The sequence below is a fragment of the Salvelinus sp. IW2-2015 genome, linkage group LG20 (genome assembly GCF_002910315.2).
Source record: "Salvelinus sp. IW2-2015 linkage group LG20, ASM291031v2, whole genome shotgun sequence".
NCBI lineage: Eukaryota > Metazoa > Chordata > Actinopteri > Salmoniformes > Salmonidae > Salvelinus > Salvelinus sp. IW2-2015.
In genome coordinates this window covers 37,157,597-37,175,218 of record NC_036860.1, presented here as the reverse complement: position 1 = coordinate 37,175,218, position 17,622 = coordinate 37,157,597, and the positions used below count along the sequence as shown (strand labels likewise).

The following is a 17,622-nucleotide window of genomic DNA, read 5'->3' as shown; positions in this document are numbered from 1 at the left end:
GTTCTTTAATGGAAGCCTATCAAATATAACCCAGTTAGAATCAGGAATTCCCCAAGGTAGCTGTTTAGGCCCCTTGCTTTTTTCAATTTTTTCTAACGACATGCAATTGACTTTGAGTAAAGCCAGTTTCTATGTATGTGGATGACTCAACACTATACACCTCAGCTACTACAGTGACTGAAATGACTGCAAAACTCAACAAAGAGCTGCAGTTAGTTTCAGAGTGGGTGGCAAGGAATAAGTTAGCCCTAGATATTTCTGAAACCTAAAGCATTGTATTTGGAACAAAACACTCAAGTTGAGATGACTAAACTGTTGGAGTAACACTAGATTGTAAACTGTCATGGTCAAAACATATTGATGCAGTTGTAGCTAAGATGGGGAGAAGTCTGTCTTTAATAAAGCGATGCTCTGCCTTCTTAACAACACTTTCAACAAGGCTACATGGAACTTTATTCCACATCAAGTAACTGACACAAGAAGTAAAATTTGATTTAAAAATCAGATTAAAAAACACTTTATGGAACAGCGGGGACTGTGAAGCAACACAAACATTGGCACAGACATACGCACACGCACACACACACACACACAATACATACACATGGATTTAGTACTGTAGATATGTGGTGGAGTAGGGGCCTGAGGGCACACAGTGTGTTGTGAATCCATAATAAATACAAAATACAAATGGCACGACAATGGGCCTCATGATCTCATCACAATATGTCTGTGCATTCAAATTGCCATCGATAAAATGCAATTTTGTTCGTTATCTGTAGCTTATGCCTGCCCATACTATAACCCCACCGCCACCATGGGGCACCGTTCACAATGTTGACATCAGAAAACTGCTAGCCCACACAACGACATAAACGTAATCTGCCTGGTGCAGTTGAAACTGGGATTCATCTGTGAGGAGCACACTTCTCCAGCATGCCAGTGGCCATCGAAGGTGAGCATTTGCCCACTGAAGTTGGTTACAATGTCGAACTGCAGTCAGGTCAAGACCCTGGTGAGGACAGTGAGCATGCAGATGAACGAACATGCAGATGAGCTTCCCTGAGATGGTTTCTGACAGTTTGTGCAGAAATTCTTCTGTTGTGCAAACCCACAGTTTCATCAGCTGTTCGGGTGGCTGGTCTCAGACGATCCCGCAGGTGAAGAGGCCGGATGTGGAGGTCCTGGGCTGGCGTGTTTACACGTGGTCTGCGGTTGTGAGGCCGGTTGGACATACTGCCAAATACTCTAAAACTACGTTGGAGGCAGCTTATGGTAGAGAAATTAACATTCAATTCTCTGGCAACAGCTCTGGTGGACATTCTTGCAGTCAGCCAACCAATTGCAAGCTCCCTTAAAACTTGAGATATCTGTTGCATTGTGTTGTGTGACAAAACATTTAATTTTTTATTTTATTATTATTTAAAAAAATCTCTCCAATTTCATGGTATCCAATTGGTAGTGGTTACAGTCTTGTCTCATCGCTGCAACTCCCGTACAGACTCGGGAGAGGTGCAGGTTGAGAACAATGCGTCCTCCGAAACACAACCCAACATAGCCGCACTGCTTCTTGACACAATGCACATCCAACCCAAAAGCCAGCCGCACCAATGTGTCGGAGGAAACACCGTACACCTGGTGACCTGGTCAGCGTGCACTGCACCAGGCCCGCCACAGAAGTCGCTAGTGCGCAATGAGACAAGGATATCCCTGCCGGCCAAACCCAGACGATGCTGGGCCAATTGTGCGTCGCCCATGGGCCTCCTGGTTGCGGCCGGCTGCGACAGAGCCTGGGCTCGAACCCAGAATCTCTAGTGGCACAGCTAGCACTGCGATGCAGTGCCTTAGACCACTGCGCCACCCGGGAGGCGACAACATATTTTAGAGTGGTATTTTATTGTCCCCAGCACAAGGTGCACCTGTGTAATGATCATGCCGTTTAATCAGCTCCTCGATATGCCATACCTGTCAGGTGGATGGATTATCTTGACAAAGGAGAAATGCTCACAAACAAGGATGTAAACAAATTATCATGTTTCAGGTAAGACCCAAATACAGACTGTGTTGAAGTAACAATGTTTTTTACAGCAACAGGGGCAGGCAAATGACAGGTCAAGGCAGGCAGGGGTCGAGAATCCAGAGTAGTGGGAAACGGTACAGGACGGCAGGCAGGCTCAGGGTCAGTGGCAGGCAGAGAGGTCAGGCAGGCGAGCTCAGAGTTAGAACAGGCAAGGGTCAAAACCAGCATGGCAAGAAAAAGAGAGAAAAGCAGGAGCTGAGACAAAACACTGGTTGACTTGACAAACAAGACGAACTGGCAACAGACAGAGAACACAGGTTTAAGTACCCAGGGGATAATGGGGAAGATGGGCGACACCTGGAGGGGGGTGGAGACAAGCACAAGGACAGATGAAACAGATCAGGGCGTGATACAAATGTGCACACCTTTTTAGAGAAATAAACTTTTTGTGCGTATGGAACATTTCTGAGATCTTTTACTTCAGCTCAAGAAATATGGGACCAACGCTTTACATGTTGCATTTAGATTTTTTTCAGTGTAGATGGGGAGAGGCGGTGAACAGTGAAAGTCTTTCCACAGATTTTCAATGGGATTCAATTCTAGGCTTTGGCTGGTCCATTCAGACTCTCACATTCCAGCATTGCTTTGGCTGTATGCTAGGGGGTCATTGTCCTGTTGGAACATAAATCCTCGCCCCTATCTAAGGTCATTTGCACTCTGAAACAGGTTCTCATTAAGGATTTTCTGTATTTGGCTTCATTCATTCGTCCCTCTATTCTTTACCAGTCTCCCAGTCCCTGCCGCTGATAAGCATCCCCATAGCATGATGCTGCCACCACCATGTTTTAAACGGATGATGGATGAGCTGTACCTGGTTTTCTCCAGACATAGCGCTTTGCATTCAGACCAAATAGATACATTTTTGTCTCATCAGACCATAGACTCTTTTGCCTTATGCTCTCAGAGTCATTCACATACCCTTTTGCAAACTCCAGGTGTGCTGTCATGTGACTTTTTCTCAGGAGTGGCTTCCATCTGGCCACTCTCACATGAAGCCCAGATTGGTGAAGTGCTGTATAGACCTTCTGGCAGATTCTCCCATGGCCTCCCTGACCAAGGTCCTTCTTGCCCTGTTGCTCAGTTTGGTCAGACAGCCAGCTCTAGTCAGTGTCTGGATAGTTCCATATTTTTGTAATTTCCCAATGATGGAGACCAATGTGCTCTTGGAAACTTTCAACACTCTAGTAATTGTGTTATACCCTTCCCAAGATAATTACATTTTCCACAGTTGTAGTGACATCTCAAGGATGATCAAAGGAAATTGGATGCACCTGAGCTCAATTTGGAGTGTCAAAGGGGTGTGAAAACTTACAGTACCAGTCAAACGTTTGGACATACCTACTCATTCAAGGGTTTTTCTTTATTTTTACTATTTTCTACATTGTAGAATAATACTGAAGACATCAAAACTATGAATTAACACATATGGAATCATGTAATAACCAAAAAAGTGTTAAACAAATCAAAATATATTTTATATTTGAGATTCTTCAAAGTATCCACCCTTTGACTTGATGACAGCTTTGCACACTCTTGGAATTATCTCAACCAGCTTCACCTAGAATGCTTTTCCAACAGTCTTGAAGGAGTTCCCACATATGCTTTTCCTTCAATCTGCGGTCCAACTCATCCCAAACAATCTCAATTGAGTTAAGGTTGGGTGATTGTGGAGGCCAGGTCATCTGATGCAGCACTCCATCACTCTTCTTCTTGGTCAAATAGCCCTTACACAGCCTGCAGGTGTGTTGGGTCATTGTCCTGTTGAACTTCTAAAAACATGTTTTTCCTTTGTCATTATGGGGTATTGTGTGTATATCGGTGGGAAAAAAATATATTGAATACATTTTGAACTCAGGCTGTAACACAACAAAATGTGGAATAAGTCAAGGGGTATGAATACTTTCTGAAGGCACTGTAGGTAGACGTTTCCGGCAGTCAAATGACCAAATTGCCCTGTAGTGGCCTCATGGGTGAAATGTTATTAATATTTTTCTTAATTTCATAACCCGCCAAAATTCCAGTGTTTCTATGTCAAACGGTTTTGTTATATTTCAGTGATATATATAAAGTGTAATATTGGGATGCAAACTCAAAATGTAATACATTTCCACGCTATATATGCCATGGTATAGGTGTATTATTTTTGTAAGCCCATAGCCATGTGTGTGAGGTGTATACTTTCGTTTCAAAGTCGATTTGTTTAAGACTACCAATAAACACTTTTTGTGACTGTCACGTATACTCCCTCTCTGGCCTCTAGGTCACCAGGCTGCTTGTTATGGCGCACACCTGTCACCATCGTTACGCACACCAGCGCGTCATCAGACTCACATGGACTCCATCACCTCCCTGATTACCTTCCCTATATATCTCACTCTCTTTGGTTCCTTCCCCAGGCGTTATTGTTTCTGTTTCAGTTTCCTGTCTGTGCGTTGTTCGCGTTTCTTGTTTTGTATTATGTTTCATTTATTTATTCAATTATTCACTCCCTGAACTTGCTTCCCGACTCCCAGCGCACACGTTACAGAATAACGCCTCACCTAAGGGAAGCATCAGGGAGTGTTTTTAAAAATGTTGTGTTGTCGGACACTCACGCATCAGCTGGTTCGTTGGGTTCCTACACCTTGGTCGGCTCTTCAGGCTCTCACGCCTCAGCCGGTTCGTCTCGCTTCAGCGGAGGCGAATGGTCCGCTCCTGATTACCCGGGATCGTCGACTTGGTCGGCGTCCTGCGGCTGGAGCCACTCGCCAGGGAGGGGATACTGTCACATATACTCCCTCTCTGGCCTCTAGGTCGCCGGGCTCCCACGCCCCAGCCGGTTCGACAGGTTCCCGCGCTTCAGCAGAGGTGGCCGGTCCGCTCCTGATCCCCAGGACCGTCCCTGTTGTCAGCGTCCTGCGACTAGAGCCGCGCGTCAGGGAGGGTGTACTGTCACGTATACTCCCTCTCTGGCCTCTAGGTAACCAGGCTGCTTATTATGGTGCACACCTGTCACCATCGTTACGTGCACCAGCGCGTCATCAGACTCACATGGACTCCATCACCTCCCTGATTACCTTCCCTATATATGTCCCTCCCTTTGGTTCCTTCCCCAGGCGTTATTGTTTCTGTTTCAGTTTCCTGTCTGTACGTTGTTCGTGTTTCTTGTTTTGTATTATGTTTCATTTATTTATTAAATGATTCACTCCCTAAACTTGCTTCCTGACTCCCAGCGCACACATTACAGTGACCCTGATTTAGACCACTGCAGTAAAATTTTAACGTACAACATACAGTGGGGAGAACAAGTATTTGATACACTGCCGATTTTGCAGGTTTTCCTACTTACAAAGCATGTAGAGGTCTGTAATTTTTATCATAGGTACACTTCAACTGTGAGAGACGGAATCTAAAACAAAAATCCAGAAATCCCATTGTATGATTTTTAAGTAATTCATTTGCATTTTATTGCATGACATAAGTATTTGATCACCTACCAACCAGTAAGATTCCGGCTCTACACGACCTGTTAGTTTTTCTTTAAGAAGCCCTCCTGTTCTCCACTCATTACCTGTATTAACTGCACCTGTTTTAACTCGTTACCTGTATAAAAGACCTGTCACACACTCAATCAAACAGACTCCAACCTCTCCACAATGGCCAAGACCAGAGAGCTGTGTAAGGACATCAGGGATAAATTGTAGAACTGTACAAGGCTGGGATGGGCTACAGGACAATAGGCAAGCAGCTTGTGAGAAGGCAACAACTGTTGGCACAATTATTGAAAATGGAAGAAGTTCAAGATGAGGTCAAATCACCCTCGTCTGGGGCTCCATGCAAGATCCTACCTCGTGGGGCATCAAATGATCATGAGGAATGTGAGGGATACGCCCAGAACTACACGCAGGACCTGGTCAATGACCTGAACAGGTGGGACCACAGTCTCAAAAGAAACCATTAGTAACACACTACGCCGTCATGGATTAAAAATCTGCAGCGCACGCAAGGTCCCCTGCTCAAGCCAGCGCATGTCCAGGCCCGTCTGAGTTTGCCAATGACCATCTGGATGATCCAGAGGAGGAATGGGGAGAAGGTCAATGTGGTCTGATGAGACAAAAATATAGCTTTTTTGATCTAAACTCCACTCGCCGTGTTGGAGGAAGAAGAAGGATGAGTACAACCCCAAGAACACCATCCAACCGTGGCATGAAGGTGGAAACATATTCTTTGGGGATGCTTTTCTGCAAAGGGGAAGGACGACTGCACCGTATTGAGGAGAGGATGGATGGGGCATGTATCGCGAGTCTTGACCAACAACCTCCTTCCCTCAGTAAGAGCATTGAAGATGGGTGTGGCTGGGTCTTCCAGCATGACAACGACCCGAACACACAGCCAGGGAACTAAGGAGTGGCTCCGTAAGAAGCATTCAAGTCCTGGAGTGGCCTAGCCTCTCCAGACCTGAACCCAATAGAAAATCTTTTGAGGGAGCCGAAAGTCCGTATTGCCCAGCGACAGCCCGAACTGAAGGATCTGGAGAAGGTCTGTAATGGAGGTGGGCCAAAATCCTGCTGCGTGTGTGGAAAAGGTAGAACTACAGGAAACGTATGATCTCTGTAATTGCAAACTAAGGTTTCTGTACCAAATATTAAGTTCTGCTTTTCTGATGTATCAAATACTTATGTCATGCAATAAAATGCCAATTAATTACTTAAAAATCATACAATGTGATTTTCTGGATTTTTGTTTTAGATTCCTTCTCTCACAGTTGAAGTGTACCTATGATAAAAATTACAGACCTCTACATGCTTTGTAAGTAGGAAAACCTGCAAAATCGTCAGTGTATCAAATACTTGTTCTCCCCACTGTATATAAGCAAGCAAAAGCACAGAAACAATAAAAAATAAACAAGCATAGAAAAAATGCACTTTAAATAAAGGTTTATTAGATTTGGTCCTATTCTTTACATTCGATTTTTGTTTGAGATGGAGACGTTAATCCAACATATCAATTAATTTATTGACACACTGAAATTAAAGCCAGACTAAATCAGTGGCACAGATGGAACTATCGAAGCAGAAGATACATCGCCTTGTATATGTAGATATTTGGTTGCGTTGGAATCAAACACAATTCAGTATCACTCAATATTATTACATTTGAAATACACCAGAGCTTGAAACCCTGTTATATTGTTTATTTTTTGTTGAATTCCGAGTAGAATTTTTTTTTTTTAATCTTTGAATGCTATATAGCCCTAAATAACATTATTGATCAAATATAGTTGAAGGCGGAGGTTTACATACACCTTAGCCAAATACATTTAAACTCAGTTTTTCACAATTCCTGACATTTAATCCTAGTGCAAATTCCCTGTCTTAGGTCAGTTAGGATCACCGCTTTATTTTAAGAATGTGAAATGTCAGAATAATCGTAGAGAGAATAATTTATTTCAGCTTTTATTTCTTTCATTACATTCCCACTGGGTCAGAAGTTTACATACACTCAATTAGTATTTGGTAGAGTTGCCTTTAAATTGTTTAACTTGGGTCAAACGTTTTGGGTAGCCTTCCACAAGCTTCCCACAATAAGTTGGGTGAATTTTGTCCCATTCCTCCTGACAGAGCTGGTGTAACTGAGTCAGGTTCGTAGACCTCCTTGCTCACACACGCTTTTTCAGTTCTGCCCACAACATTTTTACAGGATTGAGGTCAGGGCTTTGTGATGGCCACTCTAATACTTTGACTCTGTTGTCCTTAAGCCATTTTGCCACAACTTTGGAAGTATGCTTGTGGTCATTGTCCATTTGAAAGACCCATTTGCGACCAAGCTTTAACTTCCTGACTGATGTCTTGAATAGTTGCTTCAATATATCCACATCATTTTCCTCCCTCATGATGCTATCTATTTTGTGAAGTGCACCAGTCCCTCCTGCAGCAAAGCACCCACACAACATGATGCTGCCACCCCTGTGCTTCATGGTTGGGATGGTGTTCTTCAGCTTGCAAGCATCCCCCTTTTTCCTCCAAACATAACGATGGTCATTATGGCCAAACAGTTTTATTTTTGTTTCATCAGACCAGAGGACATTTCTCCAAAAAGTACGATCTTTGTCCCCATGTGCATTTGGCTTTTTTATGGCGGTTTTGGAGCAGTGGCTTCTTCCTTGCTGAGCGGCCTTTCAGGTTATGTTGATATAGGACTCGTTTTACTGTGGATATAGATACTTCTGTACTTGTGTCCTCCAGCATCTTCACAAAGTCATTTGCTGTTGTTCTGGGATTGATTTGCACTTTTCGCACCAAAGTACGTTCATCTCTAGGAGACAGAACGCGTCTCCTTCCTGAGCGGTATGACACCTGCGTGGTCCCATGGTGTTTATACTTGCGTACTATTGTTTGTACAGATGAACGTGGTACCTTCAGGCGTTTGGAAATTTATTTTCTGAGGTCTTGGCTGATTTCTTTTGATTTTCCCATGATGTCAAGCAAAGAGGCACTGAGTTTGAAGGTAGGCCTTGAAATACATCCACAGGTACACCTCCAATTGACTCAAATTATGTCAATTAGCCTATCAGAAGCTTCTAAAGCCATGACATAATTTTCTGGATTTTTCTGAGCTGTGTTAAAGGCACAGTCAACTTAGTGTATGTAAACTTCTGACCCACTGGAATTGTGATACAGTGAATTATAAGTGAAATAATCTCTGTAAACAATTGTTGGAAAAATGACTTGTGTCATGCACAAAGTAGATGTCCTAACCAACTTGCCAAAAATATAGTTTGTTAACAAGAAATGTGTGTAGTGGTTTATAATGGTTTTAATGACTCCAACCTCAGTGTATGTAAACTTCTGACTTCAACTGTATGAGTGTAATGAACACGAGGGAGACAGCGAGCTGGTTTCAAGCGCAGAGCGCAGCAGGTGTTTAACTTCTTATGGCTGCATCCCGCTACCGGGATCGATATGACAGCAGCCAGATAAAGTGCAGGGCGCCAAATTCAAAAAACAGAAATCTCATAATTAAAATTCCGCAAACATACATGTGTTTTATATCATTTTAAAGGTAATCTTGTTGTTAATCCCACCAAAGTGTCCAATTTAAAATATGCTTTTCAGCGAAAGCACTACAAACGATTATGTTAGGTCACCATCAAACCGTAATAAGCACAGCCATTTTTCCAGCGAAAGATAGCAGTCAGAAAAAGCAGAAATAGAGATAAAATTAATCACTAACCTTTGATTATCTTCATCAGATGACACTCATAGGACTTCATGTTACACAATACATGCATGTTTTGTTTGATAAAGTTCATATTTATAACAAAGAATCTGAGTTTACATTGGCGCGTTAGATTCACTAGTTTCAAAAACATCCAGTGATAGTGCATAGCCACATCGTTTCAACAGAAATACTCATCATAAATGTAGATGATAATACAAGTTATACACATGGAATTATAGATATACCTCTCCTTAATGCAACCGATTTCAGATTTCAAAAAAACTTTACGGAAAAAGCAAATCATGCAATAATCTAAGACGGAGCTCAGAACAATAGCCAAATTAGCCGCCATGTTGGGGTCAACAGAAACCAGAAAATACATGATAAATGTTTCCTTACCTTTGATGAACTTCATCAGAATGCAGTCCTAGGAATCCCAGGTCCACAATAAATGCTTSATTTGTTCGATAATGTCCGTTATTTATGTCCAATTAGCTACTTTGGTTCGCGCCTTCGGTAAACAATTCCAAAGTCAGAAAGCGCCTCCACTATAACGTGACGAAATGTCCAAAAGTTCCGTAACAGTCAGTAGAAACATGTCAAACGATGTACTGAATCAATCTTTAGAATGTTGTTAACATACATCTTGAATAACGTTCCAACCGGAAAATTAAATTGACTTCAGAAGAGCGATGGAACGGACGTCCTACTCATGTGAAGGCGCATGGTGAATGCATGGTGAATCTCCTTCGGCCCCCCTTCACATTAGAGTCATCAGACAAAGTTCTGTTGACTGTTGACATCTAGTGGAAGCCGTAGGAAGTGAAAACTCATCTATATCTCGCTGTCATTTCAATTGAGAGCATGGTTGAAAATCTGACACCTCAGAAACAATTCAAACAGGAAGTGGAACTTCTCAGGTTTTTGCCTGCCATATGGGTTCTGTTATACTCACAGACATAATTCAAACAGTTTTAGAAACTTCAGAGTGTTTTCTATCCAATATGAATAATAATATGCATATATTAGCAACTGGGACTAAGGAGCAGGCCGTTTAATATGGGCACCTCTGTGCACCTTTCATCCAAGCTACTCAATACTGCCCCTGCAGCCATAAGAAGTTCATGAAATGGACCATAGGAGGAGGCAGGTAGCTGGGTCCAGGGGCAGGCAGAAGGTCATACACGGTAGGTCCAAAAATGGCAACAGTACAGGCAGGGAATAGGCAAAAGGTGTCGTGAGTGAGGCAGGAAAAAACTGTCATACACAGGAGGAGAGAAGGATGGGGGAAAAAAGAGCTCAGAAAAAGTGTGTCTCAAAACAAACAATACCTCACAGAGATGTGGTGCAAGGAACTGAACTAAACAGTGTTGGATGATGACATGCAGGTGTGTGATCAGGTGATTAGAATTCCGGTGATTGGGATCTGGAGAGTGAGCTGGAAAGTGGGCTGCGTTCCGGGGATCTAAGTGTTTCGGAGTGTGAGTGGGACGCAGATGTTACAATGAGTGATAAAGTATGGTCACATTTCATTTGCTCTATTAAACATACCCTTTGGTATGATTTTGATAGCAACAGTGAATCTATTTAGTTTTTTAAGTGGAGTTCTCTCACCACCATTGTCCCGATAGCACATTGGTAATAGTCGGTGACAAATATCATAGTTAAACAGGGATGGACTATACTCCCTAGATGGGAGTTTAGGTAGACAGATCAATTCTCCAGTAGGAGGTGCTGCCCAGCCTATTGTTTTTTTTCTTACAGTGGTTATAACATCTGATGTTGTTTTAAAGGTACAATTTCAACATATTTTATACTTTGTCATATTTTAAGGGTTATCTATGTTGAAATTTGTTTACCATGATGACATAATATAGTCTGCTAACTGCTAGCTTGTTAGCCCCGGCCTACTAACTGCTAGCTTGTTAGCCCCGGCCTGCTAACTGTCTGAATCGCCGTATCCCCAGCCAGCCCAACCAGTCACTGGACCCATATGATCACTTGGCTACGCATGCTTCTCTCTAATATCAATATGCCTTGTCCATTACTGTCCTGGTTAGTGATTACTGTCTTACTTCACTGTAGAGCCTCTAGCCCTGCTCAATATGCCTTAACCAACCATGTTGTTCCACCTCCTACATATGCGATGACATCACATGGTTTAAACGTCTCTAGAGACTATATCTCTCTCATCATTACTCAATGCCTAGGTTTACCTCCAATGTACTCACATCCTACCTTACCTTTGTCTGTACACTATGCCTTGAATCTATGCTATCGTGCCCAGAAACCTGCTCCTTTTACTCTCTATTCCGAACGTGCTAGACGGCCAGTTCGTATAGCTTTTAGCCATACCCTTATCCTACTTCTCCTCTGTTCCTCTGGTGATGTAGAGGTTAATCCAGGTCCTGCAGTGCCTAGCTCCACTCCCACTCCCCAGGTGCTCTCATTTGTTGACTTCTGTAACCGTAAAAGCCTTGGTTTCATGCATGTTAACATTAGAAGCCTACTCCCTAAGTTTGTTTTACTCACTGCTTTAGCACACACTGCCAACCCGGATGTCTTAGCCGTGTCTGAATCCTGGCTTAGAAAAACCACCAAAATCTCCTTCACTAACTATAACATTTTCCGCCAAGATAGAACTGCCAAAGGGGGCGGTGTTGCAATCTACTGCAAAGATAGCCTGCAGAGTTCTGTCTTACTATCCAGGTCTGTACCCAAACAATTCGAGCTTCTACTTCTAAAAATTAATCTTTCCAGAAACAAGTCTCTCACCGTTGCCGCTTGCTATAGACCACCCTCTGCCCCCAGCTGTGCCCTCGACACTATATGTGAATTGATTGCCCCCCATCTATCTTCTGAGCTCGTGCTACTAGGTGACCTAAACTGGGACATGCTTAACACCCCGGCCATCCTACAATCTAAGCTTGATGCCCTCAATCTCACACAAATTATCAATGAACCTACCAGGTACAACTCTAAATCCGTAAACACGGGCACCCTCATAGATATCATCCTAACTAACTTGCTCTCCAAATACACCTCTGCTGTTTTCAATCAAGATCTCAGCGATCACTGCCTCATTGCCTGCATCCGTAATGGGTCTGCGGTCAAACGACCACCCCTCATCACTGTCAAACGCTCCCTAAAACACTTCTGTGAGCAGGCCTTTCTAATCGACCTGGCCGGGGTATCCTGGAATGACGTTGACCTCATCCCGTCAGTAGAGGATGCCTGGTTATTTTTTTTAAGTGCCTTCCTCACCATCTTAAACAAGCATGCTCCATTCAAAGAATTTAGAACCAGGAATAGATATAGTCCTTGGTTCACTCCAGACATGTCTGCCCTTGACCAGCACAAAAACATCCTGTGGCGTTCTGCATTAGCATCGAATAGCCCCCGTGATATGCAACTTTTCAGGGAAGTTAGGAACAAATATACACAGGCAGTTAGGAAAGCTAAGGCTAGCTTTTTCAAACAGAAATTTGCATCCTGTAGTACAAACTCAAAAAAGTTCTGGGACACTGTAAAGTACATGGAGAATAAGAGCACCTCCTCCCAGCTGCCCACTGCTCTGAGGCTAGGAAACACTGTTACCACTAATAAATCCACAATAATTGAGAATTTCTCTACGGCTGGCCATGCTTTCCACCTGGCTACCCCTACCCCAGTCAACTGCCCGGCACCCTCCACAGCAACCCGCCCAAGCCCCCACCATTTCTCCTTCACCCAAATCCAGATAGCTGATGTTCTGAAAGAGCTGCAAAATCTGGACCCCTACAAATCAGCCGGGCTAGACAATCTGGACCCTCTCTTTCTAAAATTATCTGCCGAAATTGTTGCAACCCCTATTACTAGCCTGTTCAACCTCTCTTTTGTATCGTCTGAGATTCCCAAAGATTGGAAAGCTGCCACGATCATCCCCCTCTTCAAAGGGGGTGACACTCTAGACCCAAACTGCTACAGACCTATATCTATCCTACCCTGTCTCTCTAAGGTCTTCGAAAGCCAAGTTAACAAACAGATTACCGACCATTTCGAATCCCACCGTACCTTCTCCGCTATGCAATCTGGTTTCAGAGCTGGTCATGGGTGCACCTCAGCCATGCTCAAGGTTCTAAATGATATCATAACCCCCATCGATAAGAGACATTACTGTGCAGCCGTATTCATCGACTTGGCCAAGGCTTTCGACTCTGTCAATCACCACATTCTTATTGGCAGACTCGACAGCCTTTGTTTCACAAATGATTGCCTCGCCTGGTTTACCAACTACTTCTCTGATAGAGTTCAGTGTGTCAAATAGGAGGGCCTGTTGTCCAGACCTCTGGCAGTCTCTATGGGGGTGCCACAGGGTTCAATTCTCGGGCTGACTCTCTTCTCTGTATAAATCAATGATGTCGCTCTTGCTGCTGGTGATTCTCTGATCCACCTCTACGCAGACGACACCATTCTGTATACTTCTGGCCCCTCTTTGGACACTGTGTTAACTAACCTCCAGACGAGCTTCAATGCCATACAACTCTCCTTCCGTGGCCTCCAACTGCTCTTAAATGCAAGTAAAACTAAATGCATGCTTTTCAATCGATCACTGCCCGCACCTGCCCGCCCGTCCAGCATCACTACTCTGGACAGCTCTGCCTTAGAATACGTGGACAACTACAAATACCTAGGTGTCTGGTTAGACTGTAAACTCTCCTTCCAGACTCACATTAAGCATCTCCAATACAAAATTAAATCTAGAATCGGCTTCCTATATTGCAACCAAGCATTCTTCACTCATGCTGCCAAACATACCCTCGTAAAACTGACCATCCTACCGATCCTCGACTTCGGCGATGTCATCTATAAAATGGCCTCCAACACTCTACTCAACAAATTGGATGCAGTCTATCACAGTGCCATCYGTTTTGTCACCAAAGCCCCATACACTACCCACCACTGCGACCTGTACGCTCTCGTTGGTTGGCCCTCGCTTCATACTCGTCGCCAAACCCACTGGCTCCAGGTTATCTACAAGTCTCTGCTAGGTAAAGCCCCGCCTTATCTCAGCTCACTGGTCACCATAGCAGCACCCACTCGTAGCACGCGCTCCAGCAGGTATATCTCACTGGTCACCCCCAAAGCCAATTCCTCCTTTGGTCAAGGTTTCTTCCAGTTCTCTGCTGCCAATGACTGGAACGAACTGCAAAAATTACTGAAGCTGGAGACTCATATCTCCCTCACTAGCTTTAAGCACCAGCTGTCAGAGCAGCTCACAGATCACTGCACATGTACATAGCCCATCTGTAAACAGCCCATCTATCTACCTCATCCCCATACTGTATTTATGTATTTATCTTGCTCCTTTGCTCCCCAGTATCTCTACTTGCACCTTCATCTTCTGTACATCCTACCATTCGAGTGTTTAATTGCTATATTGTAATTACTTTGTCACCATGGCCTATTTATTGCCTTAACTCCCTTATCTTACCTCATTTGCACATGCTGTATATAGACTTTTTGTTTTCTTTTTTCTACTGTATTATTGACTGTATGTTTTGTTTATTCCATGTGTAACTCTGTGTTGTTGTATGTGTCCAATTGCTATGTTTTATCTTGGCCAGGTCGCAGTTGCAAATGAGAACTTGTTCTCAACTAGCCTACCTGGTTAAATAAAGGTGAAATAAAAAAATAAAAATTTCAACCACAGGATTCTTTTTCACATAGATTCCATGTCACAATAGGTTGACAAAATACATTGAAACAACATTGATTCAACCAGTTTGTGCCCAGTGGGGTTGTGCAGTTCATTAGTTGAACAGCAATCTTACCTGCCCTTTTTGTTTTGTTGTCTTCTCTCTCTCCCTGTAGGCTTGACTCCTTCTAAAGCCCCAATGGAGCAGGATGTGGAGAGTCCGGCAATCACCATCCGAAAGCCCAAGCTCCCCAAGCAAGCCTGTGAGGACTTTCCCAAGCAGCTGGTGGACCAGGTGCGGGCAAAGAGGAAGATTCAGCGGTACGTCCGTAAGGACGGCAAGTGTAATGTCCACCATGGCAACGTCCAGGAGACCTATCGGTACCTAACGGATATCTTCACCACACTGGTGGACCTCAAGTGGAGGTTCAACCTCTTCATCTTCGTCTTGGTGTACACAGTGACGTGGCTTTTATTCGGCTTCGCGTGGTGGCTCATCGCCTATGTTCGTGGCGACCTGGAACACATAGGGGACAACCAGTGGACTCCCTGTGTCAATAACCTCAATGGGTTTGTCTCAGCCTTTCTCTTCTCCATAGAGACGGAGACCACCATAGGGTATGGATATAGGGTTATAACAGACCAATGCCCAGAGGGGATCCTTCTGCTGTTGATTCAGTCGGTGCTGGGGTCCATAGTTAATGCCTTCATGGTGGGCTGCATGTTTGTTAAGATCTCGCAGCCCAAGAAGCGGGCGGAGACGTTGGTGTTCTCTACCAACGCTGTCATCTCCGTGAGGGATGGCCGGCTGTGCCTGATGTTCAGGGTGGGGGACCTTCGGAACTCGCACATCGTGGAGGCCTCCATCAGAGCCAAGCTGATCAAGTCCAAGCAGACCAAGGAAGGGGAGTTCATACCCCTCAACCAGACAGACATGAATGTGGGTTATGACACAGGGGACGACAGGCTCTTCCTGGTGTCCCCGCTCATCATCTGTCATGAGATCAATCAGAACAGCCCCTTCTGGGAGATCTCCCAAGCCCACCTTGACAGAGAGGACCTGGAGATCGTGGTCATTCTGGAGGGCATGGTGGAGGCTACAGGTAAGCAGCGTCAAACATATAAATTACAGGTTTAATTAATCCATTTTTCCTTCACTTTGTTTCCTTATGAGCAGATTTCACCTAGTTAAACTGAAACTTTTCTGCAGTTTGATAATACATATTTAATTTGTGTGTGTGGGTGTTGTATTAGCTATGACAATAATTATAGTAATTTTATACAGTAGCAAAGACCATGCTCATCGTCCAGTCATATGTTACCACTGATTTGCATTAGTAGTTAATGGATTATGCAGAAGTGAACAAGGATGTTTCATCTCTTATTATAATAATGAATTCATGTGTGCTTGTCTCCTCTCCTTTTCTTCTTACCTTGTTTTCCACTGAGGTTTGAGAGGGAGTCATTGAAAGGCATGAGGGAAAACAGACAAACAAGTCTAGATTCAGCCCATGTGCACAGGGCCAGATTATGAAATCATAGGCCTGGGGCCTTTTTTATATAGTAAATTCACTGTTGAAGAAGAACAACTTTTATAATAAAGCCATAATAACATTTGCGATGTGGCATAGGCTACAGTTGAGCAGAAGCATTTTTAGGATTTCCACACGTGGAACATTTGTTAGCAGGGTCTCCCCCCAAAAAATGTGCCTTTAAAAAAACGCATTTCATGCAATTCTATGTCATTTATATGACAGAAGACATTAGCTGAATCTTTTTTAATACCACACAAATGACCAAAATTAGTGACTACTCAAACTGAGACAAACTGAGATCAATCTGATCTTGAATTCTAACAAACAATAGCCCAGGCCATTGAAGCAACACACAGCAGAAACCATAGGCTACTACTCATGGTAATGGCCGATGCGCTCCTCTTGGCAATAGCCTATCTCAAGATGAGCTACTTTGAAAAACAGTGCTGCTGTTTGCAAAAAATTGGGAGTTGTTGAGAAAAATAAATGATATTAGTTCTACAGACAGATTACTCTTCTCTTTTCAACGGTAGGCCTTTGCTTTCCAAACTATGTTTTTACAGCGATGGTATTTTGACATTTGAAAAGGGTAAACAGACAGCCACAACCAACCATAGAAATATAATCCATAGATGGCAGTTCCCATTCAAGTCAGGACTGGCAGCCATTGCTAGTGTACCCAGGACTTTAACACCAGGGTAGGTGGCCCCAAAACCCTTCTATGTCTATGCCCACAATGTAACAAGCTGTATATTTGGCGCAAATGCTGCCCAAATTGCGCGCCTTCCCGACTGTAGGCAAAATAAAGGAAACACTTGAGTAAATGAGGGATACAAAGTTTATGTTATGGTGTGTGAGGTGCATTTTCCTGGCATGGTTTAGGTACACTTGCTGTTCTGGCAGCTCATTGTGGCACAACACCCTTTTAAGACACTTTATGTTGGTGTTTCCTTTATTCTGGCAATTACTTGTATGCGCCGCTTGTGATAAAATTTTATCCACAGTTATTTTTGAGAAACTATTGATCCTCTGTGGCTAAATTATGCTATCTGGTGTATTTTGAACATTGAGAGCGAGCTCCTATAGTTGGATAAAAAAATTATATTAATAATAAAAAATTATTAAAAATA

The 17,622-nt window shown here is 43.5% G+C and overlaps 1 protein-coding gene across 1 annotated transcript in view; it reads left to right on the top strand.

Moving 5' to 3' along the window:
- The window catches only part of kcnj6 (potassium inwardly rectifying channel subfamily J member 6), a 111,460-nt gene that overhangs the window by 71,885 nt on the left and 21,953 nt on the right, over window positions 1-17,622 (top strand). Inside the window, exon 2 of the mRNA XM_024012272.1 lies at window positions 15,134-16,060. Coding sequence (XP_023868040.1) covers window positions 15,134-16,060 — 927 coding nt within the window. The remainder of the gene's footprint in view (window positions 1-15,133; window positions 16,061-17,622) is intronic.